Source organism: Solea senegalensis, linkage group LG16 (genome assembly GCF_019176455.1).
Source record: "Solea senegalensis isolate Sse05_10M linkage group LG16, IFAPA_SoseM_1, whole genome shotgun sequence".
Taxonomy (NCBI): domain Eukaryota; kingdom Metazoa; phylum Chordata; class Actinopteri; order Pleuronectiformes; family Soleidae; genus Solea; species Solea senegalensis.
The window spans coordinates 1,580,243-1,605,889 of record NC_058036.1 but is presented as its reverse complement, the minus strand read 5'-3'; the positions used below and the strand labels follow the sequence as shown (position 1 = coordinate 1,605,889).

Below are 25,647 nucleotides of genomic sequence, written 5' to 3'. Positions count from 1 at the left end.
TACAATAAAATTATAAAATTATTGGATCCATTTAAATGTTTTAACACATTTTAAAAGTGTGACTTGAATGTAATGAACATAAAAAAACACTGGGGTTAGTAAAGTATTTCATATTATTCAACTGTGGCTGGAAGCTATTTTGGGTCACCCAAAACCAGCTGGTTTGGTGACACAAAATGGCTGCCATTTCTCTAAAATCCACTGGCGAAAGTGGCCAAATGTGCGCCTCTTAAATGCTGTTTTCCTCTCTCTGTGTGTGCCGACAGTCGCCATGTACCTGGGGATCAAAAAGGGGAAAATAAAGACAGTAAACCCCGCTCCCTCAGATTCACTTGGAGTATGAGGACCACCAGCTCCATGGAGCCCTGCGACATCATGCGGGAGATTCGCAAGGTGCTCGACGCCAACAACTGCGACTACGAACAGCAAGAGAGTTTCCTGCTGCTGTGCGTGCACGGCGACGGCCACGCCGAGAACCTGGTGCAGTGGGAGATGGAGGTGTGCAAGCTGCCACGCCTCTCGCTCAACGGCGTACGCTTCAAGAGGATATCAGGCTCATCCATCGCATTCAAGAACATCGCTTCCAAAGTTGCCAACGAGTTAAAGCTATGAGCAAAACCCACACTTACACACACACACGTACATATATATATATATATATATAAATATATATATATATAATATCTAGAAGTATTTAAGCTGTACAATCATCCAAGTAGCAGTTTCCAAATGTCTCCCCCTCTCCTTTTTTTAAAAAAACAAAACAAAAATACAGAGTTATGTATTGAATATTAAAAACTGTATAGTTTAAGGCTTTTGGCAATAATCACTGAATTATCTACTAATACTTCAGTCTGTTGTTGGTGTTGTTGCTGTGGCCTCGACACGCGGGCTGGAAAACGATTTGTCATGCTGTGAATGTGGACAAAAAAAGCATTTCTAGTCTTATTTATTTCATCTGTTTTTTGTTTTTGTTCTCTCTCTCTCTCTCTCTCTCTCTCTCTCTCTCACCCGGAAAAATAGAAAGAAGAAAAAAAAATCACGTAGCATTTTTTTTTTGTTTTCAGTGTAAATAATGTATGTTACTTTCAAACCGCTTCACTGCAGTACTTTTTTTTCTTTTGTATTTTGTTGAGTAGAGATGATGATGATGATGATGATGACGATGGGGAGTCCGTGTAAATGGCCCACAAGGTCGAGGGGTCACTCGTGTCTCGATTAAAATGTCTGTCAACTTGAACGTCTCGTCTCATGCTCGTCATTTTAATTTTAATTTTAATTAAAATATGTGTTTGTGGCTACACACACAGCATACAGTGTATGTGTTGTATGTGCAGAGTGGTAGGTTGGCCACTAGGTGGAGCTAGTGAACCTGGCAGGAAACAAAATAATGTTTACTGCCATCTTGTGGACGTTTTGGGTCCAGAAAAGCATTCTTTGAAAAGCACCTCCTGTTTCCAATGTCCAAAACAATATTCACTGTCTTTTGAGAATTAAAGAAACCAGGAAATAAACATTAAATTAATCATCCAGGTAGTAGGTTAACGGTTGCACTGCTTTTTAAATTGAAATAAATTCAGAAAAAGTCAATTCTCCACATTAACATCTGTGTTGCAGTAAATTGTCCAGTCCGTCCTTTTCACTGAGAGGTGCAACACTGCCCTCTAGAGGAAAATGTCTGCAGCCACAGCTCAAATATACATTTTCTTTGTGCAAAAACAGTAAAATTAAGTTTTAACCTCTTCTTCCCTGACCCTCTTTTTGGGGTCCCTGTTCGAAAATGAAATGCCCAAAATAAATAGAGTATATCTCTGCAATTACAAGCTCTATGTGAACTATCGTGGTCTATAGATAACACTTTATATAAGTTTCACTGTAGATACCACTGTGCCAGATGGGACCCACAATAAATGAAGGATTTTATTGCATTTTAAAATAAAGATCACCTTTAAAAATGTGCATTAGGAGCTTAAAAACTCATGAAACAACATGTGGACATTAGCTGTGCAAAGTCTGGTGATGCTGAAGTGAAGCAGAGTGAAATGACAGAGGTTTTCGTGAAGAGATGCCTCGTGTGGCACTATCTATGCCATTTAAGATTACTATGAGTAAACAATTATTAAACCCATTTCAGTTTACGTACATGTCACTATTGGTCTAATAAAAACTTGTTTTGGATAAAAAAAAATAAAAAATGATTTAAAAAGCATTTTTCTCTGGAGCGTCAGGGACGACTCTGAGCCATAGCTCCGGCTGTGATTGGCCAATCTGGGTGATTGACAGCTCGTTTTAATCGGATCAGACTGCGGTCTCCGAGTGCACGTAGCTCCTTCCGTTCGTAGTTTGACGGACATTCTCCAATCAAAACAAGCTAACGGCCGTCTGGAATGACCAATCAGACCAGGAAGAGCACCCAAAGCATGCTGGGAAGTGTAGTTCTCCTTTAGAAGTTCCGGTGAAAACAGGTTGTTTTGCTCAACAACAAAGGTAAGACAACATTTCTGGTTGTATTTCTTGAAAGTGAGTTGTTTTGCGCTTATTTTGTGGCTGGACCCGTGAGTTTTGGTCGTAGAGTGACATAAATAGTACCGTTGGAATCTTTGGAGTCTCTCTCCAACTGTCTGGTTTTTTTTTCCAACATGGCCGTGCTTATTCATTGTCGCTTTTAAATGTTTACGCTGTTATGGTGTTTTAGGCTGGTGTTGGTTCGATTACTTGGCGTTTAGTCTGCGTTTGGTGAACATAGGAGTGTTTTTTATGAGCTTTTAGCCGAGTTTCTGAGCTTTCTGTGGGTATGCAGCATGTCAATATTGATCAAAGGTAAATGTGCCTTTGATTAATGTGCATTGCGGGGCTATTTTTGCCCCCGGTGCCGGGGGGGGGGCAAAAATAGCCCCGGAAGCCCCCGGAATGACTTGTGTTTTTGTGCAGTAATCAATATTTGACACGAGGTTTCTCCATAATCTAAAATATATTCATGTTCTTGTAGTGTTGAGTTTAAAGGGTGACTAGCCCCACCTAGTGGTCAACCTTTAGACTAGAACATAGTTCAGTTTCCTCTGCATCTGTGAGCTTTCATGAAATATTAAAAACAAACATTTAACACTAGATTACAGAGAAGAGATGTTGCTCATTTGTTTAATTTATAATCACTATAATCGTGACAGTAAACGTTCGTCACGGCAACCATCGACGCAGAAGAAAACCGGATTATAATTTTACGATAAAAATCTCACGCCAGAGTTCAACCAGAGTTTCTTTTATTAGATTGCAGATCCATCCTCACATGAACACTTTTTCATTTTTAAATACATGAACAAATCCGGACGACGACGACTGTGTGATACGGAGTCAAACATTCACTCAGACACAGGAGAGGAGGACGAGGAGGAGGACGAGGACGAGGAAGTGCAGGAGGACGTGTTTGTGCGTCAGGACGGTGGTCGTGGTCTTTGTTTTACTTCTGTGCAGGAATCAGGTCTTCGACAGACTCTCCCTTCTCCAGCCTCTTCTCCATCTCCACCAGCAGTTTGATTCCGTCGACCACCATCTGCACCAGCTCCACCTCAGAGAAGCCCAGTCTGTCTGCGTTAGAGATGTCGAAGACTCCGCCCACCGCGGCTGTGTCCACGCCACCTGACGGAAAAAACAACAAGAGCCGATTAGAGTCTGAAAAATCTGGATCAAGGCAAGACCAGAGATGAAGAAAGTGTCCTGGCAAGACTGAAATAACAGCGTCATTTTAATCCTTTAACACGTCACAGGCAACGTGTGGTTATTACGGTAATTTCATTTGCACGGTTTCAGGAAGTCGGAGAATCAGCATCTTTGTCGCCAGAGAGTCTGCACACAAGTTTCCAGTTTTTTTATACTGTTCACATTTTAAATTTAACACGCAAAATCTGTTGTTGGTGTACAGCTACGGTGTTTTCCTTCATTTTCAATGTCCAGACAGACGTTGGGTTAGGTGTTAAAGGGTTAACTGTAGCTCGTCTTTACTCTTACCAAAGTTATACAAAAATATGTAACAAGAATCTTTAAAAAAAAAAAAAAGTCCCGAAATGACGGGAAAGACGCTGGCTCCCCCTGGTGGAACTTCTAAATAATAAAACCCCAGTTTAACAAGAGAGAACACACATTAGTACGTCTTAAAAATATACGTATGATACATAATACAAGTTGCGAAAATTAAAATAAAATGTTTTACAAAAAAAAAAAATCGTAAATACGTTCATAAACCAGTAGGTCCTGCAAAGATTGATTTACTTTGAAGCACCACTAGGGGGATCCAGTCTATTTAGCCGTCTATGATTTTCCTCCAATCACGATTATTCCAATGGCGACTAAACTTGTATCAATGAGTCGATTATGGTGAATTTCCATCGTCCCGTCCCCGAAATAAAAAAAGAAAGACGTTCTTTAGCGCTAGCATGGTGAAACGAGCAGGTTCTCGTACCGGTTCCACGTTTCTGGAGCCTCAGCCTCTTGAGAACCTCCTCGAACTTGGCGTGTTTGCTCATGTTGGGCAGTTTGACGTGGACGCCGGCGCGCAGACCGGTGCCCAGGTTGGACGGACAGGTGAGGACGTAGCCCAGGTGCTCGTTCCACATGAAGGCGTGGCCTCGCTCCTTAAACAGGCTCTCGATCTGGAAAAGGAGAACCAAGCTCATCGTTAGATAAAAAAATATGCACTAAAATATCTAAAAACAATGCAATTAATGTTGCATTTTGTTGAGTCGCATCTTTTATGCTAGCCAAAAAATCTTTAAATCCACAGAAGTGTCATTTCTCTTCTAAATGTCGGACAGTTAAATTTTGTTCGCATTTTCACGACGTTAATGGCTAAATTCACTGTCTCCACTTCTGTTAAATTACCAGGAAAGTAAATTTAGTGAGCACTCGACGCTCCGTTTTTACCATAAATCACGTAACAAGTGTGCAGCCACATTTTTATACGAGCAAGAGCAGGGCTGTTCAAAGGGGGGCCCGCAGGCCAAAGTTGGCTCTTAAATGTGAAGATTTGAAAATAAATCTATATTTTAATAAAAGTACTGTTCTCTTTCTGCAAGATGGACACAAGAGTGTAACAGCGCACCAGTGGATAGCATTGTTGCCTAACAGCATCCAAACGCCACCCTTATATTTAAAACCAAACCAAATACATTTCTGTGGCAGCGCTACAGTGCCACCCACAGGCCTGGCATATAAACTACAGCGTTAAGACTAATGTTTTTCTGTCGCCCCATCAGCTGTCACTCCGTCATGGGTCTAGCTCCGCCCATACTGGACCATTACGCTAGTACCACGAGGGAAGTGTACCCATAAATGGAACGTTTAAATCGAGTTATTATATTCATGGAAAGGCAAAAACTTCCCTTTTACTACGCGTGACCTCTCGTGGCAGACGTTATGTTTAAATCCCGTTTTCCGACCCACCTTGGTGAGTCCGGTGCAGAAGCGGTTGAACACCTCCTTCATGTTCCCGCCCTTCTGCATGGAGATGACGCGCAGGTGATCCTCCTCGTTCACCCACACCAGGAATGTCTTGTTGTCGTTGTGCCTTCAAGAAAAAAGAAAAAAGAAAAGAAATTGAGTCTCCTTCAAATAACCTCCTTTAAGTCCGAGCATTTCCTCTGCTGATGAACGCAGACACTGACCAGATTCCCCTGGCGTCGGGCCAGTCGCGGGCCATTCCTGAGGCCAGCAGCAGAGGAGACACGGGCTTGTCGAACAGGAAGTGGTCGTCGATGAGCTGCTGCTGCTCGGCGTCCGTCATGTTCTTCAGGGCGTAGTATTTCCCGTTCAGGTCGCCGCTCAGAGAGGCCAGAGCTGCACAACACCGACATCAAAAAACAGGTTTCAACGGTGTGTGAGTATTTTAGTTTGCAAAATAGACTAAAAATACGTGAGAAAATGCTCAAAAACGCACAAGATGCATGGAAAAAAAAAAATGAAATCAAACACACTAAAATGTGCCTAAGTGTGTTTAAGGTTAGTAATCATTTATTTACTGATTTATAAACTGGAAGACACTCATGTTTTTTGCTGGAAAACAGCGCCATCTTGAGGCCACACAGCCTCTGCTGGACATAACAAGCCAACTGCCACTTCTGCTCCTGAAGTCCCACCCCATAATCCTGGAATAAGGTGAACTTTAGCAGATATCCAATCCAGTGATTTTGACCAATCCAAATTTATTAAAAACAAAAAACAAAAAACAACAACCACCGAGTCATGAAAGGAGTGCAGCAGACCATCCATGTCTCGCCTTAGGGGGCGCTATAAAGCCCCAGTGCCATACACAGGACATGTTCAGGGTCGGTCCGTTTTGAATCCGCAAAACCTTTCAATCATTTTGTCGAGTTCAAAATTGTCGCGTTTTTTCATGTCTGTACGATAAACGCACTCAGACAAGTTTGTTCATTTAGGAAGCACGCACAATTGTCACACCTTAGGGGGGCGCCATAGAGCCCTGGTGCCACACACAAGTCTGAGCCAGTATCGCATTTTCTCCACACCCGACCTCCATGCCAAGTTTCGTGAGTTTTTATGATCATTAACTCTCTCAAAAATGACCGGATTATCATTATTATTAGAATAATAATCTGATATGTTGTATTATTCCACTCATCGCCACCAGATGACACCCACTTTTGACCGAGCATCGCCGAGACGTGGTGCCCTTCAAATAAAAAACTTAATCTGTCCATTATTAGACGTCTTTACCTTCGATGGACAGCGTCTCCACGGCGCGGCGCTCTCCTCGGCTGCAGTGCGGCGGCAGACAGAAGCCGCGGATGCTGCGTCCTGTTCGCACGCGGGAGCTCAGGACGTAGTTGGAGTCGAGGTCATCGCCGCCCTGACACACAGAGAGAGAAATATGACTGTTATTTTCTACCAGATTATTCCATTTATTGAATTAAGTGTCCACTACCTCCACTACACTAGGTGGCGATAGAGTTTTTGGTTTCTGCTTTAGCTGGTGTCTTTAAATATTGAATTCTTGGAGCATAAATTCAGAAACTAAACTTCTATAATAAGCACATGCATGTGTGAGAGCCCCCTGGTGGTACCTTCAGGTTGCTGGCTTCGATGTCAGTCTTGTGCTTGTCTGTGGGCTTGTATCCTCCGTGCCTGTCCTCGATGATGGGGTCCAGCAGCTCGCTGAAGACGTCGTACGTCTCCTCGTCCCCGGCGACGCAGCCCACCGTCATGATGAAGGGGTGACCTGAGGGCAAAGGTCAACAGGGGGAGGGGTCAGTGTGACCTTCAACACAGGAGCTGCTGCCCTCTTGTGGTCAGTTTGTGCCACTGAGGTTAATCCACATGGAGAATTTCAATCCCCAAATTCACGAAATAGCTGCGGGGGGAAATGTTGACATTTTACAGAAATCTAGATACATTTAGATATCTATAGTGTTTTAAGAAGTCTCAATAGTGTTTGGTTTTATTTATATTTAAATAAAAGTTTAAATCAAATCAAAAACGTGAGCGCTTTGTAATAAATAACACAACTATAAATGTATGCAATTTGAAGTGTTCCATTTGTGTCAATAATAGTCAAGCACCAGCTGATTTAAAGTGTTGGGGGGTAAATTAAATAATCTTATATATCAAATATTTTAATCCAGTGACTGAAAACAAATCCTGTCTCTATGCCACTGGTTGTAGGCAGAGGAGGGGGCCAGCAGGGGGCGCACACAGCTCAGGGCAGCACTGCTTTATGCGTCACTGCCTCATATGACCAAAATAAATAAAGAAAAAGGAAAACCCCGAACCATCCCTTTAACAGGTTTGTAAAAGTGAAAGCAGTAGATTATGAGACGCAGTTTATATAACACTGGTAATCTGAGAGAGTGTTGCTCTGAAATGATCACGATGTGCGGTAACATTTTATCCTTTGACAAGGTCACAGTGTGGAGACAGATGATGCCGCCGCCGCCGCCTCCTCCTCCTCCTCCTCCTCCTCCTCCTGCTGCTGCTTCTCCTGCTGCAGCTCTGCGGTTTAAAAACTGATACCGTTTCTCTTTTCTTTTTTTTTTATTACCTGGATTATCAACCCCAGTCTGGATGACGTCATCCAGGGTGAACCCGCTGGGCGTCTGTTTGCTCCTCAGCCGCTCGTACATGTCCGGAGTGAGGACCTTGGCCATGTGGTTGTTGTGTTTGCTCAGGTCCGGATACTCGTCCGCGGACGAGAACTTGAGCTTCAGCTGGTTGTGCGTGTTCCCGAAAGGCATGGCTGCTCCCTGCAAGGACGGAAGAGAGGAAACAAGGGTAGAAGGAGGGACGGAAGGAAGGATGGAGGAGGGGACAAGGTGACATACGCACGCAGACTCCTCACAGTCATCCTCAAACCTTGAAAAATCATCTTTTTTAAAAAAAATGATAAATCAAGTGAAATTAATCCTCTGCTGCAGATTAACTCATCATCCTGCAGGGATTATTAGAATCCCCCGCACGCGCCGCAAACACGCACGCGTTACACGAATCACCATCGTTCGTTTGTTTCATTGAATCATCTGATTTTCCAGGATGAGATTCCTCCATTGTTTGTGTGATGTTTGATTTTTCATCTCCAGGCCTGAGATGATGATGATGCTGCGGCTGCGGCTCAAGTCTGCGTCAGTCCCCTTTTTTTCTTTAAAGTAACACATTCAACTGATCATTTTAAAGAGAATAAAAAATGGATTCCTACCTTTTGTTGACGGATCTGTGGACTATTACTACCAGGGGTTGAGACAAAGATCCCTATGTTTCCTGCAGCGGAGCAGATGAGAGGAGGAGCAGACTCTTTCTGTCCCTGCGGTCACAGACTGATGAGCTGCTCCTCTGCCTCCTTTATAATCCACCATGTCTCCTCCCATTGGTCACTATTTGTAGTCCATTCATTCTATTGGCTCCAGTCAGAGAGGGTGAGGACTCGCTCACTCACTCACTCACTCACTGCTCCAACACACTGACAATTCACTCACTCATTATTCAAAATTTTATTCAGTTTTTAAATTAATTTAATTAATAAACTTTTATTTCATTTATCGCTTTTCGATCACAAAATGTTGACATTTTATCCAACAATGTTGTATTTGTTTTGCCTTTTTATCTCAATAGTTTTACATTTACTTTCATAATTTTGTAATTTATCTCACAATTTAAACTTTTTTTATCTCAAAAATGTAAATTTGATTTTTTTAATCTAACAATTTAGATGTTTTTTTCTTTTTTAAATAAGTATTTATTGGGTTAAGTAAAGTAAAGACTGTATTAAATAATTGAGAATCTGTAAATCTAAATGTAATTTTATTGTCATTAACCGTGAAAATGCAGGAAAATCAACAAACGATTTGCACAGCCTTTTTGTGTAAAACTGATTCATCATCATCCGGTTTGTGTGACATCACTTCCGCTGAAAACAACCCCACGTGTGTGTGTAAATGAATGGACGTGTATCTGTCAGAGCTGCTCACGCGCTAATACACACACACAAACACAGAGGACTACAACCGTCGTTTATTGATTAAACTACAAACACCCACCTCTCTGGAAAAGGTACGTTCACGAGACAACACGCGTTTGTTTTATTCGCCGCTGTAGCTAACGTTAGCATGCTAGCCAGTTAGCAGGACGTTGTTATAAGTTGTGTCACGTGCGTGTGAATATTTTTCTACCACCACTCTTTGTGTGTCTGTTAAACGAGTTAACTGTGTTTTAAATGGTTTTTCAAAGGAAGAGGTTAAACAACACAGACACGGTAGTTACCGGTGACTGACGTTAGCATGCTAGCTAGTTAGCAGGATGAGAAGTTTTTGAACCATTTTTAAAGTAGCATGTTTGCTAGCTTTATTTGTATGGTACATTTCACATACAAGGACAAGTCAACGTGTTTTATTTGAAAGAAAGAGAAATAAATCAAAATGGAAACTTCTTCAAAAGAGCTGAAGCATAATTATATGACATGGGGGAAAACATTTAAGTAATTTGTGAGCCCCCCCATACATACCGGGTCTCCATACATATGAGAAAGTAGTGTTTTTAACCCGGATGTTTACATTTGGTGCTGATTTCAGTTCCACTTGTCTGCAGCTTAACAACTAAATGCTGTTCCACCATCTTTGGTTTGAAATCTGCTCTCGACTATCTGACCTGAGTCAGTTGATCTCAGAGCCCGAGCAGGTGTATATTCCTTTATTATGTCGTGATTTTTTTCTGGACCTAAACCATTTAGTGATGTGTTGATGAGCAGCAGAACTTTAAAGTCTATCCTATAAGTGACTGGAAGCCAGTGAGGGTGCATTCACACGAGGAGAGTCCGGGGTTCCGGTTCAATTGGGTGGGGAAAAAATTCACACCCATTCATTTGCTTTGGTTCACTGTCACAGTGGACCAAACTGCCTGGACAACGCCTCGCAGTTAAAACAGCTGCTTTGTAACGAGCAATACCGCCCCAAACAAGCACTGAAGAAATTAAAGCATGAGGAAGAAGAAAACCTGACTCAAAACAGAAATTCATCCCCGTTATGTGGCTTGTTCATCACATAAACAAACAATGCATCATCATCAAATTTATGCAATCTTGGGTTTTCACAAGTATGAACAGCAGGCGAGGCAGCGAGCTATCCTCACTTCCTCTCTTTGGTTTGCTGGATATTCAGTTTGCATTTCCTACTGTAAGCGAACTGCACCAGGGTTCACTCGCAAGTGAACCAAGACCCATGTACTTAGGCGGACCAGGGTTTGCTTGTTTGGTCCACTCCGACATTCGGATAAGCAATCCAAGAAAACGAAACAAACAGCTCTGGTTTGAAAGCGCCCTAAAATGGAGTAATGTGCTCTGATTTTTTTTGTTCTGGTTAAGACGTGAGCTGCAGTGTTCTGAATGAGTTGCAGCTGCTCCCTTTTGGGGAGTCCTGTCACAGACAGATGCTGAGATTAAAGCATTAATGAGCTTCTGCTGGTCTGTCTGGGACATAAAACCTTTGACTCTGTATATATTTTTAGGCGGATAGAAAGCTGTTTTGGTTATTGATTTGATACGACTGCTAAAGATCACATCAAAGCTATGAACTATGGTCTTTGGTTTGAACAGACTGTGACAACTGACACCAGCCCTCTTCTCTTTATTGCCAATAGCAAGTTGAACTTGGAACGTATAAACTTATATGAGTAGAGATATTCTTCCTCCATGTCACTTGTAACAGTCGTGTTTCTGTCCATTACTTACTTTATTTTGTTTATATCAACTGCAATGAATCCACCTTCTGTCTCTCTCTGCCCTTCAGATGTGACTTCATTAAAACAAGGTTTAATGCTTCTCAGCTGCAGAGATTTTGGATAACCGTCCAAGCGTGAGCCACTTCAGAATATATGCAAGAGTCGTTACCATGACGGCGAGCCTCCAACAACACATGTAACACATGGTTAAGACCATAAGAGCAGGAGCCACAGATTCAAACGGGGTTTCTGTTGTTGTTTTGTCTGCTTGCGCTTTGTATTTGAACTAAAGTACCCAAATCATTGCTATCGTTATTTATTAATTTGGCCAAACAAAAACAAACGTACGTATGAAATGTGTTTTGTCAACAGGCTTGCTTGAATGTAATTTTCATTTAAAGGGATAGTTTTGGTGTGGCTTTACAAGGTTCTCCAGCAGAGGCATCAGGACGCCAGCTTAAGTGCACACCACGTTAATATTTTTTTTGCCACTGTTTAGACAGCGTTATTATTTTGGACACTGATGTTTATAAACCTCTCACTCTCCCATACCAAAGTCCATTGAGAAAATCACAGGTTTTAGCTCGTGGAGACTCGTTTGAGAAGGTCAAATGAGAGTTAAATCCAAACATGTCAAACACCAAAGGCACAAAATAGCACATTTGAAAGAGGCAGCAGGGGATCAGCAACTCCAGTGTACTGGGATGTAAAATTACAGATTTTCTCGATGGACTTTGGTGTAGGAGATTGAGGGTTTCATAAAGAGATCTTTGTTTTCTCTGCTTGAATCCAGCCTGCCTCCATCTGTTGCAGTGTGACGCGTTCACCATGAGTTTTGTGGAGTATTCCGACGTCATTCAGGACGGCGACGTCGCCATCGTCTACCTCGGCATCGACTCCACAATGCCCATCAAGGTGCAGAAAGGTGCCCAAACTCAGACCCGCTACGGAGTCATCCGCCACTCCACCGACCTGATCGGTCAGCGCTACGGGTCAAAGGTCACCTGCAGCAAAGGCGGGTGGGTCCACGTGCTTCACCCCACACCGGAGCTGTGGACAGTCTCGCTGCCGCACCGCACGCAAATCCTCTACACCACAGACATCGCCACCATCACCATGATGCTGGAGCTGAAGCCGGGATCTGTCGTGTGCGAGTCAGGTGAGAGTGCGTGATTGAAGCTGAGTCTGCAGATTTGCCATCTATGGTGTACAACTACAGGTTCTTCACCATGATGCGTTCAGATGCTTAGGTGTTGTAATTGTCTTTTGATAACGACAGCTTAGTTTGTTTGGTGTCACCTCAAAATGATATCTAATATCTCTGTTATCTTCTTCTGATGCGCACGGGTGTGTGAATGCCAAGTGTGAGCTGAGCTTGGCCTAACATTTTCCTGTCTGATGTGCTTCTAGGCTGTCCATTTCAACCACCAAAAGCCCATTTATACTAATTTTCGTCCATTTTACGTCCATCAGTCCCAAACCTCATCTCTGTCACTGACCGTTTATGTTGGTATTGATGTTTTTACGCAATACTTCCTCTAGAGGGCAGTGCCGAGTGTCAATTTGCAGGCATTAAGAAACACGGCGACCGTTGAAGAGGTTGTTTTATTGTGCTTGGTCCGAAATGGACTGCAATGCAAGTGGGTTTCGCGGCAGTGGAATGTAAGACCACTGAATGTAAGTCACTCTCCATTTTCTGGCTGCAGGGATAAACCAGTGAGTTCTGGCAGTGTGTTTTAAATGCCAATACATACTCTTGGAGTAGATGGACTGATTGGACTAGGGACTCTATACTGCCCCCATGATTTCTGGTGATATTGCTCCATTTTTTCGCTCTGTTGTTTTTGTTCAATCTCTGGTGGTTCACATCCAGCTGCAACATACAGTTCCATTTGTTTAAATGTATTCACTCTGAGTGTTTCATAGTCTCTCTCAGTCTAAGTGAAGTGAGTGGGGGATGGGAGAGGGAGAGTGTGGGTGCAGGTGGGTGTGGTGCAGTGCTTCATCATATTTTACCGTGGGCAGCCTTGAGAATGTCACCTCATTGATTGTACCCTGTGTGTGTGTGTGTGTGTTTGTGTGTGTGCGCGGATGGGAAGGGTCTCTGGGGTGATGGATGAGTTTGGATGGAAATCTGCTGAGTCAGCACTCTCAGCAGCAGCTGCTGCATGCAGAGAGCCGCTCTATCTGCATTGCTATCACGTTACTCTGCTGCTACTTTGCTTTATGTATATTTCATCATCATCATCATCATCGTGAACACACAGGTGCAGGCATCAGAACGAAACATCGTCACATCCAGTGAGTTCAGTGGATTAACGGTTTAAATAGCAGATTAAAATGCTTTTGTTTATGATGCACAACAAACCTGGACGCTCATGATGTGTCAGTGTTCATCATGTTCATGTGTTCTCCTGTGGAGAGAAGACCTTTAGTTTGAGCATGCACAAGTTAGACACTGTCATTTTGTGTGGGTGATGCATCCGGTGTTTACCAGGCTTTAGTTAGAGTACGCTGATGCTACTTCAACCATGGTGGTTATTAGCCTTTATTTATGGTTACAGTGAATGATGTTATGTTATTGTTACATTCGGGTGGAAGGCCCTTCAATGCACACGCACCAATATACACAAGTCACACACCTTATGAGTTATCCCCAGCACTGATCTCACCCTTTAAGACTAGCTCTCTTTATTGTGTTTATTGTTATATTTTTCTATTTAATTTACATATCTTTGGTGCATGTGCAGAACGCCAAGTCTAACTCCAGTCCGACTAAGTGTATAAATGCAGGAGTAATCAGACTATGAATCACATTATTCAGGTATGTTAGTCTGAAAGTGTACTTTTAACATTCAACACACTTATTGTTGTTTTTACATAACAGAAGCTTGTTAGTTTTTTAAAAATAATGTCAAATAACGACAGATTGAAGTAATTCAGTGGAGGGGGTAGAAGCGGCTCTTTTAGCGACATATATGTCACATTTCTACTGATTTCTCTTGATTTTTTGTATCTAAACAACGTCAGAGTCAGCACTGAACACACTGGTGCCCTCGATGAGTCACCTGTCGAGTTTGAACTGCCTGTGAGTGAACTGTTGGATAGTAATGCAATTAACATAAGGACAGACGTTCCATGCATTTATAGATGGATGAGGAAAAACAGGAGAGCATGTCGGGGTTTTTAATTATTTATTGAAGTTTTAATTATTTAAGTCCCCAGAGACCAAAGTGGGTCAACGATAAAAGAATCTCACTTTCACTCTCTCGGTCTCTCGTCCGTGTTCTTTGGCCTGTGCCGGTTCCACTTCCCGTCCACAGAAAGCAGGGATGTGTAACTCCTGTGGTTCAGGTCAGCAGTCAGATTCTCGCTCATCCTCCCCTCCCCCACGCCCGAGTCTTCAGCCTCTTGCATCGCAGCTTCCTCTGCACACGGACTTAACGCTCCTGCTCTGAGCAGATTAGAGGAACCAGGGACGAGTCACCACTCAGTTTCACCATTTGCATCAAAGCGTCGGCGCCGTTATCAGTGGAGTAATAATCTGCTCTTCAGCCCGACGACACGTGCAACAACTCGTAAAAACGTTCTGCTAGAAAACGGATAAATGATGTCTGCAAAAACAATTATGTAAACGCTGTTTGTCTAATGTCTGGAAAAGGTTTTCAGGAAGTGGAAGCACCAGTCTCTCCTCTCACTTCCTGAAAACCTCCTCCCCGACACTCTGATGAAGACACTGTAAAATGTCAGCACTACATTTCTGAGCATCAGTGCTGATTATTTTTAGCATATCACAGCAAATCTGGGGATTGATTAACGGCCTGCAAACAAACAATCTTTAAATTTGCAGAACTTAATCATATTTCTGTTCAGGAGACTCCTCTAAGTTTAACACGGTCTGCTTTCTTGTGACAGTGTTAATAATAATACTGTACCTCGACTCTGCTCACGCGGAAGTCACGTCTCCCTCGTTCTCGCTCATCACGCGTCGTGTCATATTTTTGGACGCTGTCTGACTAATAACCAGCGCTGAGTGTCTTAAACACTTCCCTAACCTGAACTGAGCTGTGCTACAGACGTGGTTTATCTGAAAACCTGTGTTGGACCCGAGCACTGACTTGGTCTGTGGTTTCTTCTTCTTCTGCAGATGAATTTTTATAAGACAGGCTAAATATATTTGCCCTCTACTCAAGTTTCACTTCTTAGGTAAGGGTTAATACTCACATTGATGATTCCTCTATTGGACCAGACTTCAAAACTGATCACACCTGCTACATTCATGCCTGTTGTCCACACTTCCCACTTGCTGAATAAAAAATGGCTATGACAACAAACGCCTGTCGTGAAGACCTTTTTTTAATTTAAACTGCGCCATCTGTTTGTGAAATCATAAATTCACATGCGTCACTTGCGACCAGGGCCATCCAGCTGTCAGTCACACTGCTGTCCACTAATTTCTGCCATTCTCTATCAATGTGTTCTATTGAAGAAAAGCTAAAACTAGTGATTGAGACCTTTGACTCCTTAGGAAAATGTTTACTGACGTCATTGGGTCTGCAAAGATTGGCTATTTTGAGTGTTTTTATCATTAATAACAAGTTCTCTGTTTTTTCAGCTTCTTAAATTTGAATATTTGCTGGTTCTCTGCATTTGAAGACATTGTTTCCAGGCTTGAGGAATGCTGGTCAACAATTTGTGACATTTTATGGCCCAAACGCTAATTTTCCCATAGAGTTCCATTGAGGATGTGAAGGCTTCATAGGTTCTTCAACCCACTATAATCAGATATGTCGTTTTTTTATTATTTACCAGCCTTAATTGAGGCAGATTATTCTGATCCAGAGCTAAAATGCTCACGTGGAAGCAGATATTTTTGGTGCTGTGCTGATTGATCGTCTCTTTCTGCAGATCAATGTCGCCATCCATCACTCAGATTAATGTTTACCGGAGCCGCACACGGCACATTTTCAGTTTGAGAGATGACAATCGATCGATCTGTGAGGGTTTGTGTCTCTGCTGCTTCGACCTGTTTATTTACAAACGTGCATCCTGGTGTTTTTCCCCCCTCACTGAAACCATCAAAATCACCGTCATCCCAGATCCTGCTCAGCAGTGTGAGGTCTTATCGAGTCTTAGTGCAGCTCTGGAGTAAACATTGCCCTCTTTGTCGTCGCGCGGACAAAGGCAGCGGTGACGTAATATCAGGAGGAGAAGGGGGCTGTGGGGGGTGGAGGATGGGATCCACTGGCCACTTTATAGCTGCGATAGATGCTCCACTCCCTCCGCCTGAACTGCTGCAGGTCACATGCCCGGGGTTTATCACATCGGGGTTTATTCCCCCCCCCCACACACACGCACACACACTCGCATCACTCCGTCACAGCTTGTACATTAGCAGGCATTGTGTGCAGTGGGACGACTGACACGGCTGCTTCCAGGCAGAGAGGGCCCACTCAGAAATGTAGCATCCACTTATCACACAGAGACGAGCTGTATGAACGTGTGTGTGTGTGTGTGTGTTGTGGTAACAGCTGTGAGTCTGTTGTTATGACTGTCACACGGCAGAGGAAACACCCAAACATCCACAGAGACGGTTATTCTGAAATTATAGCGCAGCACCCGGTCAATGTGCACCTTTTTTTTTTGGTTGCCGTATCTCTATAGAATTAGGTTTGTGTCAATATTATCAACATTTTTTAAGAAGCAAACACTTTATGAACCACAAAAGCAGGCACCTACCTAAGGCCCGCCCATGGTCAGTGTCGCGAACAAAAAGTCAGGTAGCGCAAAAGAACAATTTTATTTATTTTTGTTTTGTGAGAGCATTACAATACAGCAATTACTTTCATTTCAAATAACATACAATGGTATTTCCGCCCGCTCACAACTGAAATCTTTGTATACAAAACAAGAAACAAAATACAGAAAGTCAAATGAAAGTATACCTGAGAACTCAAACAAATTGGGAAAGACAGGTGTATATCAAGAGCAAATAAAGAAATGTCCACCAGGGAGTTTTTTTTTTAAATAAATAAATAAATAAAATACAAAAGAACAATTTTGGAGCGCAGGCACGAAAGAAAGGTGTATTTTCAAACAAATCAAATACAATAATTTTGAATGATTAAATCGATATTTTATCTTTTATCTTTGTTTGATAATATTGACACAAATCTAATTCCACATATCTCTTGTATTTCTTATCCAGACAAAGTCAAAGTCGGCTCTGGGTAAGTCACCTGCCAAGATTGAAGCCTGTCGAGTGAACCGTTCCGCCTTTATGCGATCAACCGTCAGACAGACGTGTCTTCCATTTATTCTTATAGACTTACGCAGAACTGGAACCTTGTCTGTAGTCGAGGGCCAGATGACGGACGTATGACATACACTTTTGAACAATTAAAGATGTGTCATGTCAAGATTGAGCCATGTCACAATTATTTAACCCCTATAGACTATTGTGGTTTTCATTTGCTTCACACCCATGAAGATATTCAATGTGAGTTGCAATCATGGGGAAGACAAAGGAGCTTTCACAAAAGCTGAGAGAGATTATGAAGACTTCCAGAAAATGTTATCTTCCAAAAGACACCATTGGGAGTGTAAGACTTACGGAACAGCTGCATACCTGCCTGGCCGTGTAAGAAAGCCCGGTGTGACTGCAACACACCTCCAGGATGACCTGATGATGGCTGGTACACGGTGCATCTGTGGCAACTATAAGATGTGCACTGAATAAACAAGGACTTCATGGCCGGACTCCACCCTTGAATCTACAAAGTTCTATCCAAACTAGAACTGTTTGGGCATATGGATCAGCGCTATGTTTGGCGTGCGAAAGGCCAGGCTCATGACCACAAGAATACCATCCCCACGGTCAAGCATGGCAGGAACTGGCAATCTTGATCGTGAACCTGGCATCATGGATTCCCAGAAATAACCAGGCCATTTTAAAGAGGAACGGGATGCCTTCTGTTAACAAATTGAACCATTGGACTTTCCAGCAAGACAATGACTCCAAGCTCACCTCCAAGTCAACCAAAGCTTGGTTGAGTAAAAAATCCTGGAACGTCCTGGAATGGCCTTCTCGGTCACCAGATTGAAATCCAACTGAAAATCTTTGGAGGGATTTATAGAAGGCATTAGGGAAGCCGTCCAACGTCAATGAGTTAGAAGCTTTTGCACATGAAGTATGGGCAAAGATTCTGATGGAAAGCTTGTCAGCACTTGGAGAAACCACCAAGTTACTAAAGCTAAAGGGTGCGCCACCAAGAATAAAGCTGAGGTGCACATGTGTTTAAGAGTTTCATTTTAAGTTGAGTCAACCTTTAATTTTTTTGGTTGATTATTGCCTTTATTTGGTTATTTATTGTCATTATCTTTCATCCACGTCACTATAATGTCTTTTAAGGTGAAGGGGTTGAGCAGTTTTTGGCGAGCGAAAGCTGTCTATGTGTGCAGTGACAATAAAGAGTCTCATCTTATTATCATCAGAAAAGGTGCACATATTGCACCAAATGCCTAACCCTCTGGGAGTTGTTCCTTCAAGCCTTACCCAGAGACATTTAACCTGAGTTGTCGTCACAAATTGTGACTTTCAGTATAAAAAGAAAAATAGTAGAACCTGCTAAAGCTACAGTGCGTGAGAACTTCTCCAGGTTCATCATCATCATCATCCTCCTCCTCCCTCTGCTGCAGGTACGGGAAGCGGCTCGCTCTCCCACGCCATCCTGCGCACCATCGCCCCCACAGGTCACCTGCACACGGTGGAGTTTCACCAGCAGCGGGCAGAGAAGGTGGCTGAGGAGTTCAAAGAGCACCGCGTGGATCACCTGGTCACCGTCAGGAACCAGGACGTGTGCAAAGACGGCTTCGGAGTGACGGGAGTGGCGGACGCGGTGTTCCTGGACATTCCCAGCCCCTGGGAGGCAGTGAGACACGCAAAGACCGCTCTGAAGAGACAAGGTGAGACACCGCGCACACACACATGTACACACGTGAGGACATAGTGATTGGCTGATTTCCTCCAGCCAATCAGAAGACAGAGTCAACACAGCACGCAAACCATAAGAGGGAACATTTAGACAGAATAAGCTGATCAATCTATATCAAACTTCTTTAGTATCTGTCTTTTCACAATGACAGCTACAGACTACCGCCACCTACTGGTCAGGAGTGTCATTTCCTCTCATACTGGTACACCGTACACCTGCTGCTTGTCCGTAGAGCTTTAAAATCAGAAATATGGTTGTACTGTATATACCAGGCTATGTGGTCGGTGTGGAGTAGAAAATGAGTAACAATAATTAGTCACTTTATCTCTCGCTCCATCTCAATCTAATCTCACTATACCCGTGTGTGTGTGGCATATGTGAGGACGAGAGAATAAATCTGCCTCCTGTGAACGGTTTGCTCGACCCAATTACGATAATGGTGTTACTGGGATGTTCTCAGGTGTTACTTGGAATAAAAATTTGCTCTAGTCTCCGCCCCGTGGTTCCAAATGATATAGTTTGTGGTGGTGAGGTGTGTGCCAATCCCAAGGCTGCAGTACTGTCCTGGTGCATGTATGCTAATGTCACAGAGAAACAGTCGCAGTTCTGTGATGCAGCAGTGGTGCAGCAGCATTCTGATCATGACTGTGCACCTTTTTTTTTTTTTGATACACCAGTCTGTAAATCCTCCTCCTCCTCCTCCTCCTCCTCCTCCTCCCTCTGGCTGTGGAGGCTCACTGTGCTCTGCCAGCAACACCATCGATACTAATCAACGCTGCCACTCTCATTAACATTCATCCTTATGTGCGTATTGGTTCACAGAACAGCCAGTATGAAAGTCAGAACCGCTCGCTGTGGTCTCTGTGACAACCAGCGTGTCCAGGCAGGTCTGTGTGTGTGTGTGTGTGTGTGGCTCAGTGAGCTGGTCAGTGTTTTAGTGTTCAGAGTCGCATTATCTCATTGTCTCAGTGAGCGCACATAGCAACGCGCTTTCAAAGACGTTCAAGGAGCTCTGCAGGAAGGTGAGGAAACGCTTATGTAATGAGCGGTCAGATTAAAACGTGACCAGGCCACATCCACCCTGGCTGAAACGTGACGCAGGAGGTCACGATTCGTGACCTTATAATGGACGTGTCTGGTTTAGTCCTGGATCATTGGTTTTATGTCACGATAACTCATTTAAGTTTGAATCTGTTGTTCAGTTCACTAAATCTGACCTCTAACCTCCAATAACATGATCGTACATGGAAGGAAACACCTTATATGGTAACATGTGACCTGCTTGGCGTTCTGTAGTGTGGTTCCAGAATGTTCATTAAATGTTTAATGTGTAATAATGATAATAATAATAATAATATATTCTCTGCTTTGCTACACGCTCATAACATAGTTTACATTCTTGTTGACAAATCAAATCAGCAGTTACCATGGTGACTGTTAGTTGGCAGCAGCTGCAGGTTTGCAGAAGGAGCTAACATGTCGTCATGCTACAATGGAACAACGTCTCACTGGGGGCGTGGTTAAATCCTTGACTCCAGCTTTGCTTTCGGCTGTCAAGATCGTGACGTCAGCAGAATATTTTTTATTATTGATTTGAGTAGCAGCCATTTTGGTATCCCATGTTGGGGTGTCGGGTCAGATTACAGACTCAGGAAGTTGGAAATCTGACCTGAGGTGACTTTTCACTTGAAAATTCCAAATGCAGCATATTACTTCAATCCAGAAGCCTCAAAGTTCCAGATGTGGCCCACAAACTAATATCAAATTATAATTTAGAATTTCCTTTAGAGATTAGTTGATTAGTTTTGCATCATAGATGTTTTTTTTATTGTGAACTGTATATTGTTCCATATCAAAACTAACTTCTTGTCATAAATTGTCAATTTTACATTTATAATCTGATTTTCCGGCTATTTTCTGTTTTTCTTTTCTTCATATTAACAAAGTACTCAGAGAGAAAATGGAGTGCCTTTGGTTTGTGACATTTTATGGACCATGAATCGAGAAAATAATCGACAGATTAATCCAGATTAAGCTCTGTTTTGAAATAAAAACCCTGTGCTGCTGCCACAAACACTGAAAACCTCTTACTCTAATCACTTCTTCCAGTGACTTACACAGTCTCGCTCTGTAAATGGTGCGTGACTCCACACTTTTTCTTTTTTTGTCTTTTAGGACATAATCTGCCTTGGGCACATAAATGCAGCATTGTTTTTTTGTTTTTTTGTAAAACACGTCCCAATATGAAGAGGAATTCAGCAGCAGGGAAGATGCTGCTCTGCAATTCTCTTCTTCTTCTCTCTCTCTCTCTCTCCCATTTATGGAGCCACTGCCACATATTCCTTTCATGAGCCGACACACACACACACACATGTATATAAAGATACAGATAAATAGAGAGCAGCCATTGTAGAACAGGACCCATGACCATACAGGGTTATGTTGCTGCTGCAGCAGGCACAGAGATGGTGACTGTGGCTCCAGAAGGAAACAAAAAAAAAGAGTTTGATTTACTTTCCCACTGCTGGGTCGGGCTGTTTTCTTCAGAGAGCCGGAGCCAAGCGCAGCACTGAAGCAGCCATAAACAAACATTTTATAGTTCTAATAGTTAATAGTTTTATCATTTCGTCACATGGTTGTGTCTGTCAGAGGCTCAGATTCATGGAAAACCATTCATGTTTTCATACAAAGTTTTCTATTTGGCTTATTTTGTGTGTTTATCCCCAATTTGGATGAGATATTGTCCTCACCTATACGCCTCATATCCTACAGACTGAAGAAAATTAACTGCACGCTGATCATTTTAATTATGTTATCCAAATGTAAATGAGAATTATTATTACTCACATTTATTATGAGTCAAATGCACTTCTAGGCTGCATATTTAGAACTCTACTGGATTCCAGCATGTTTTTGTTTTTTTGCTTTTCCATCAGTGATGGTACCTGTTACCTGGAACTTTTTTTCAGTCCCTACTCTGATGAGATTCTAAGCGAGCTGAAAATGAGACTGATCGGTCAGAGAGTGTCGTCACTGGAAGAGTCATGAGTGCGCCGTCCGACACAAGACTCAAAGTGAACAATACCGAACGTTAAAATGACTTAAAAATCCTGAAAACGTGTGTTATTTTTCCAACATTAAGCAAAGGAAATGTCTAAGGTGTCGATATTTAACAGAGGAGTCGGCACTGCTGAAAGCCAGCGATTATGAGCCCAATCACAACCACGTTCAGTGTTATTTCAGTTCAGTGACCGTGTCAGACGGAGTCTGTGCGCCGCTCATGCAGGAAATACTGAACGATTCTGTGAAGGAATCTTTTTTTAATCGACTGACTCTAATGATTCAGTCACACCCAAAACAACTGCTATACAAGTCACTCGTTTGTGTCGCGTAGAAAACCACGTCACGGCAATTTCACGCAGCCGTTACTATGACGACCCCGTCCGCATTGAAGAGGAGCGATGAAGTCATGAAAAGCGATACCAAACCAAGTATAATCAAGCTGTGCCGTGCCGTGCCGGGACTGTACAGTGGGAAAGTGCCAGACGTTGTTAAGAGCCAGTTAATAACGCACTCGGTGAAATATTTCCTTTTTTTTATAATTCTGGTAATGCCCTGGCCTGAAGCCCCAACCCTGTATTCAGCTGTTCTCTGAATCCTGGCACAGCTAATACTCCTTCTCCTTCCCTCCCTCCCTCCCCCTTTCTCTCCCTTGAAGGACTTGGAGTCTTATTATGTAAGTTCAGAGCAAACATGTCCCACAAAGACAAACTCAGAGACCCAGAGCTTCACAGTCAGGACTCGCGCCGCAGGTCATTCAGATACCACTCGTGGAGCTCTGGTTGATTATGGAGGTTATTAATAACAGCTTTTAGACGCCGTGGGTCAATCATCAACCTGACTCCTCCCTGTGTGTGTGTATATATGTATTTGTGTGTGTTCTGGTTGCTGGGAGACGGTCACGTTGTGTTTTATGGCCGTCAGGAGAGCGAGAAAACACTGGTGCTGTTGGTCCAAAGGAACGATTGCAATCCGAAACATCCCGCTGTGTTTATCAGACACACGGTGAACTCTTCAACGCTTCGACTCGCTCTTTAACCCAATGATCGACTGTGCAGTGCGACCGACTGTTTGTCTGTCTGTCTGTGTGTCGTCCAGTCATAAACGAGCAGGAAGTGCTGCTTCTTCTACCGTCACAAATGCTCCGTGTTGGAAATACACTTTAAAAACAGGCGTCCACGTCCTAAAAACACAATAACATTAGTAGTGTCAGTTATACCTTTAAAACCAACTGTATATGCTTTACATTTTCAATACGCAAAGTTGTACCATTGGTAATTATGTTCACTCGGGCAGCCAATAATCTGAGAAATAAACTGCTTTTTCTGATGAAATGAATCCAAATAATCCAATCCAACTTTATTTGTAAATCACAGTGGAGTTAAAGTGCTGTACAGAATAAATAAAGTCATACTCGGATTAAGCTAGAATAAAAGTAAGACATATGGAAAATAAAGGCGAGTGCTGTTTGACAGGGTTGTAGTTTGTCATTGATTGAAATTTGCTCGGCACATTTTTTAAACAAAAAAGAGACTTTGTATCATTTTAACAGGAATTTGAATGGAATATTCTGGAATGGATTATTCCGTTTCTGATATTCCATCATTCCATTAGCGACAGCGCTGCTGAAAGCCGGTGATTGTGTGCCCAATCAGTTCAGTGACATTCATGCAGGAAGTACTGAACGATTCTGTGAACAAATCTTTTTAATCCAGTGATTCTAATGATTCAGTTACACCCAAAACAACTGAAAAAAACGTGAAAAACGAGCAGAGCCGAGTCGTGCTGGAACTGTATAGTGGAAAAGCTTCAAAATTCCAGCCCACGAGAGCTAATGAACGTAACGCAGTATTCACAGTATGTTCAGGAGCAGCTTCAAGGTGCATTCAAGAAACCTGGTAAATTCCTTCACTTCTGCAAACACACATGCAGTGTCGCCGCCTCACGCTAATAGATGATGCACCACAGATTAGGAAACGTTCCTCTGGTTGGTTCCCTCCTCGCTCACATTCCTCAGTCTTCTCGTCAGACGCTGGAGGTCGCGACCCCCCGCTTGGATCTCCGCGGGCCGTCGGTCAGAGACGAGAGGCCGCGGTGGACAGGTGATCTGTTTAAGAACACAGTCTCAGTCCATGATGATCCTCCGTCTGCAGGAGACGACACAATTTCTCTGTGAGAAAGAAAAACTAAATATTAATAGACGTCGTAGTATCCCCAGTTTCCCAGGAGTGAGATTAAATTTGTCCTTCAGTCCATATTAAATTTAGAAATCTGGTTCAGATTATATTCTTTTTCTGTCCTCCAGTCTTTTATTCTGATTAATGGCGTTTTATCAGATGGAGGAAAAACAAGAGGAGTTGGCCAAAACATTTGTTTTCTTTTTTCACAATAAAACCACATTATTGACTCAGTCTGTCCTTTTGTTCTCTCTCTCTCTCTCTCACTCTCTGTCCGTCTCTCGCTCCGTCTCCCCCTCTCTTTGTCTCTCTGTCTCCCTCTCTCTCTGTCTCCCTCTCTCTGTCTCCCTCTCTCTGTCTCGCTGTCTCTTTGTCTCTCTGTGTGTCTCTCAGCAGGAGGTCGCGTGTGCTCGTTCTCCCCGTGCATCGAGCAGGTCCAGAAGACGTGCCAGGCTCTGATGGATCAGGGTTTTGAGGAGCTCAGCAGCGTGGAGGTTCTGCTCAGAGTCCACGACGTCCGGGTCGTCTCCATGCCGCTGCCGGACTTCGGCCCCGACCCCTCCGCTCCGCCCGGTCCCGACTCCAGAGGGGAGGCTCCGAACCACGCCTCCATCGCCCTGAAGACAACCACGCCCCCCAGAGAGATTCCGGGTCACACAGGTTACCTCACCTTCGCCACCAAACCCAGAACCTGAAGCTCAGAATTTAGTGTTTTTCCTCTCTCACAGTTTATAATCTGCACACGTTTAAAGGTTGATAATCCAGCGTGGGGGGGCGTGGTTCCTCCAGGTCCTGGTCGGCACTGTGGTGCCACGACGAATTACACTTTTGTTTTTACGTCATTTTATCCTCATGTTGCTCGGCAACGGTTTGTTGCTTGCATCAAGCAAGAGTGAAAATCAAATCAATTTCATTTCAGAAGAAAAAAATCTTAATTTGTAACGAGAAGAAATCTTTTTTGAAAACAATAAAAGTGTGAAAGAAAAATCTTGTTTTCTTCGTTTTATTTTGAAAGTGCTGATGAAAGGACCTGATTTCTGATTTGTCACCTTATTTGAATTGTATCAAGAAATCATTCAAACTGAATCATTTTCTGACATTTTATGGACCGAACGATGACTCTATTAATCGAGAAGTTAATCGTCTTGAAGCAAGAACATTCATCCCGTCAGTTTCAACTTAATTATTATCCTGCAGGAAAGTGG

The 25,647-nt window shown here is 43.0% G+C and overlaps 3 protein-coding genes and 1 long non-coding RNA gene across 26 annotated transcripts in view; 2 read left to right on the top strand and 2 right to left on the bottom strand.

The window, feature by feature from the left end:
* mark3a (MAP/microtubule affinity-regulating kinase 3a) overlaps window positions 1–971 on the top strand; it is a 40,961-nt gene extending 39,990 nt beyond the window's left edge. For 17 of the 20 annotated variants that reach the window (XM_044046713.1, XM_044046717.1, XM_044046705.1 and 14 more), the window contains one exon: window positions 267–971. In XM_044046713.1, coding sequence (XP_043902648.1) covers window positions 267–612 — 346 coding nt within the window. In that variant the 3' untranslated portion in view covers window positions 613–971. The remainder of the gene's footprint in view (window positions 1–266) is intronic. The other 3 variants (XM_044046716.1, XM_044046707.1, XM_044046702.1) reach the window with 1 other exon arrangement.
* Window positions 972–3,243: 2,272 nt separating this feature from the next.
* ckba (creatine kinase, brain a) lies at window positions 3,244–8,827 on the bottom strand. Its single transcript, XM_044047296.1, has 8 exons — window positions 8,699–8,827; window positions 8,048–8,249; window positions 7,074–7,228; window positions 6,727–6,859; window positions 5,658–5,829; window positions 5,437–5,560; window positions 4,457–4,646; window positions 3,244–3,636 (listed from the first exon to the last, which is right to left on the bottom strand). Exons 2-8 carry the CDS (start codon window positions 8,238–8,240, stop codon window positions 3,458–3,460), a joined length of 1,146 nt encoding a protein of 381 aa, XP_043903231.1. The 5' UTR covers window positions 8,241–8,249; window positions 8,699–8,827; the 3' UTR covers window positions 3,244–3,457.
* Window positions 8,828–9,412: 585 nt separating this feature from the next.
* trmt61a (tRNA methyltransferase 61A) lies at window positions 9,413–25,385 on the top strand. 3 transcript variants are annotated; one of them, XM_044047299.1, is made up of 4 exons: window positions 9,413–9,549; window positions 12,025–12,370; window positions 18,910–19,176; window positions 24,836–25,385. In XM_044047299.1, exons 2-4 carry the CDS (start codon window positions 12,040–12,042, stop codon window positions 25,135–25,137), a joined length of 900 nt encoding a protein of 299 aa, XP_043903234.1. In that variant the 5' UTR covers window positions 9,413–9,549; window positions 12,025–12,039; the 3' UTR covers window positions 25,138–25,385. The 3 variants fall into 3 exon arrangements, with proteins under 3 accessions (XP_043903234.1, XP_043903233.1, XP_043903232.1); XM_044047298.1 differs by having other exon boundaries at window positions 12,005–12,370; XM_044047297.1 differs by lacking the exon at window positions 9,413–9,549 and having other exon boundaries at window positions 24,839–25,385.
* Window positions 14,389–15,545, bottom strand: LOC122782787. Of its 2 annotated transcripts, none has more exons than XR_006361977.1 (2): window positions 15,436–15,545; window positions 14,389–14,665 (listed from the first exon to the last, which is right to left on the bottom strand). It is a non-coding gene; the product is annotated as an uncharacterized LOC122782787 (long non-coding RNA). The 2 variants fall into 2 exon arrangements; XR_006361978.1 differs by lacking the exon at window positions 15,436–15,545 and adding an exon at window positions 15,147–15,429.
* Window positions 25,386–25,647: the final 262 nt, after the last annotated feature.

Coding starts and splice junctions, on each gene's coding strand:
- ckba (XM_044047296.1), bottom strand. CDS start 8,240: ATGCCTTTCGGGAACACGCACAACCAGCTGAAGCTCAAGTTCTCGTCC. Junction 6,860..7,073: donor TCGAAGCCAGCAACCTGAAG/GTACCACCAGGG, acceptor TCTGTGTGTCAG/GGCGGCGATGACCTCGACTC. Junction 4,647..5,436: donor TCTGCACCGGACTCACCAAG/GTGGGTCGGAAA, acceptor CTCCTTTTCCAG/ATCGAGAGCCTGTTTAAGGA.
- trmt61a (XM_044047299.1), top strand. CDS start 12,040: ATGAGTTTTGTGGAGTATTCCGACGTCATTCAGGACGGCGACGTCGCC. Junction 12,371..18,909: donor ATCTGTCGTGTGCGAGTCAG/GTGAGAGTGCGT, acceptor CCTCTGCTGCAG/GTACGGGAAGCGGCTCGCTC. Junction 19,177..24,835: donor GACCGCTCTGAAGAGACAAG/GTGAGACACCGC, acceptor TGTGTCTCTCAG/CAGGAGGTCGCGTGTGCTCG.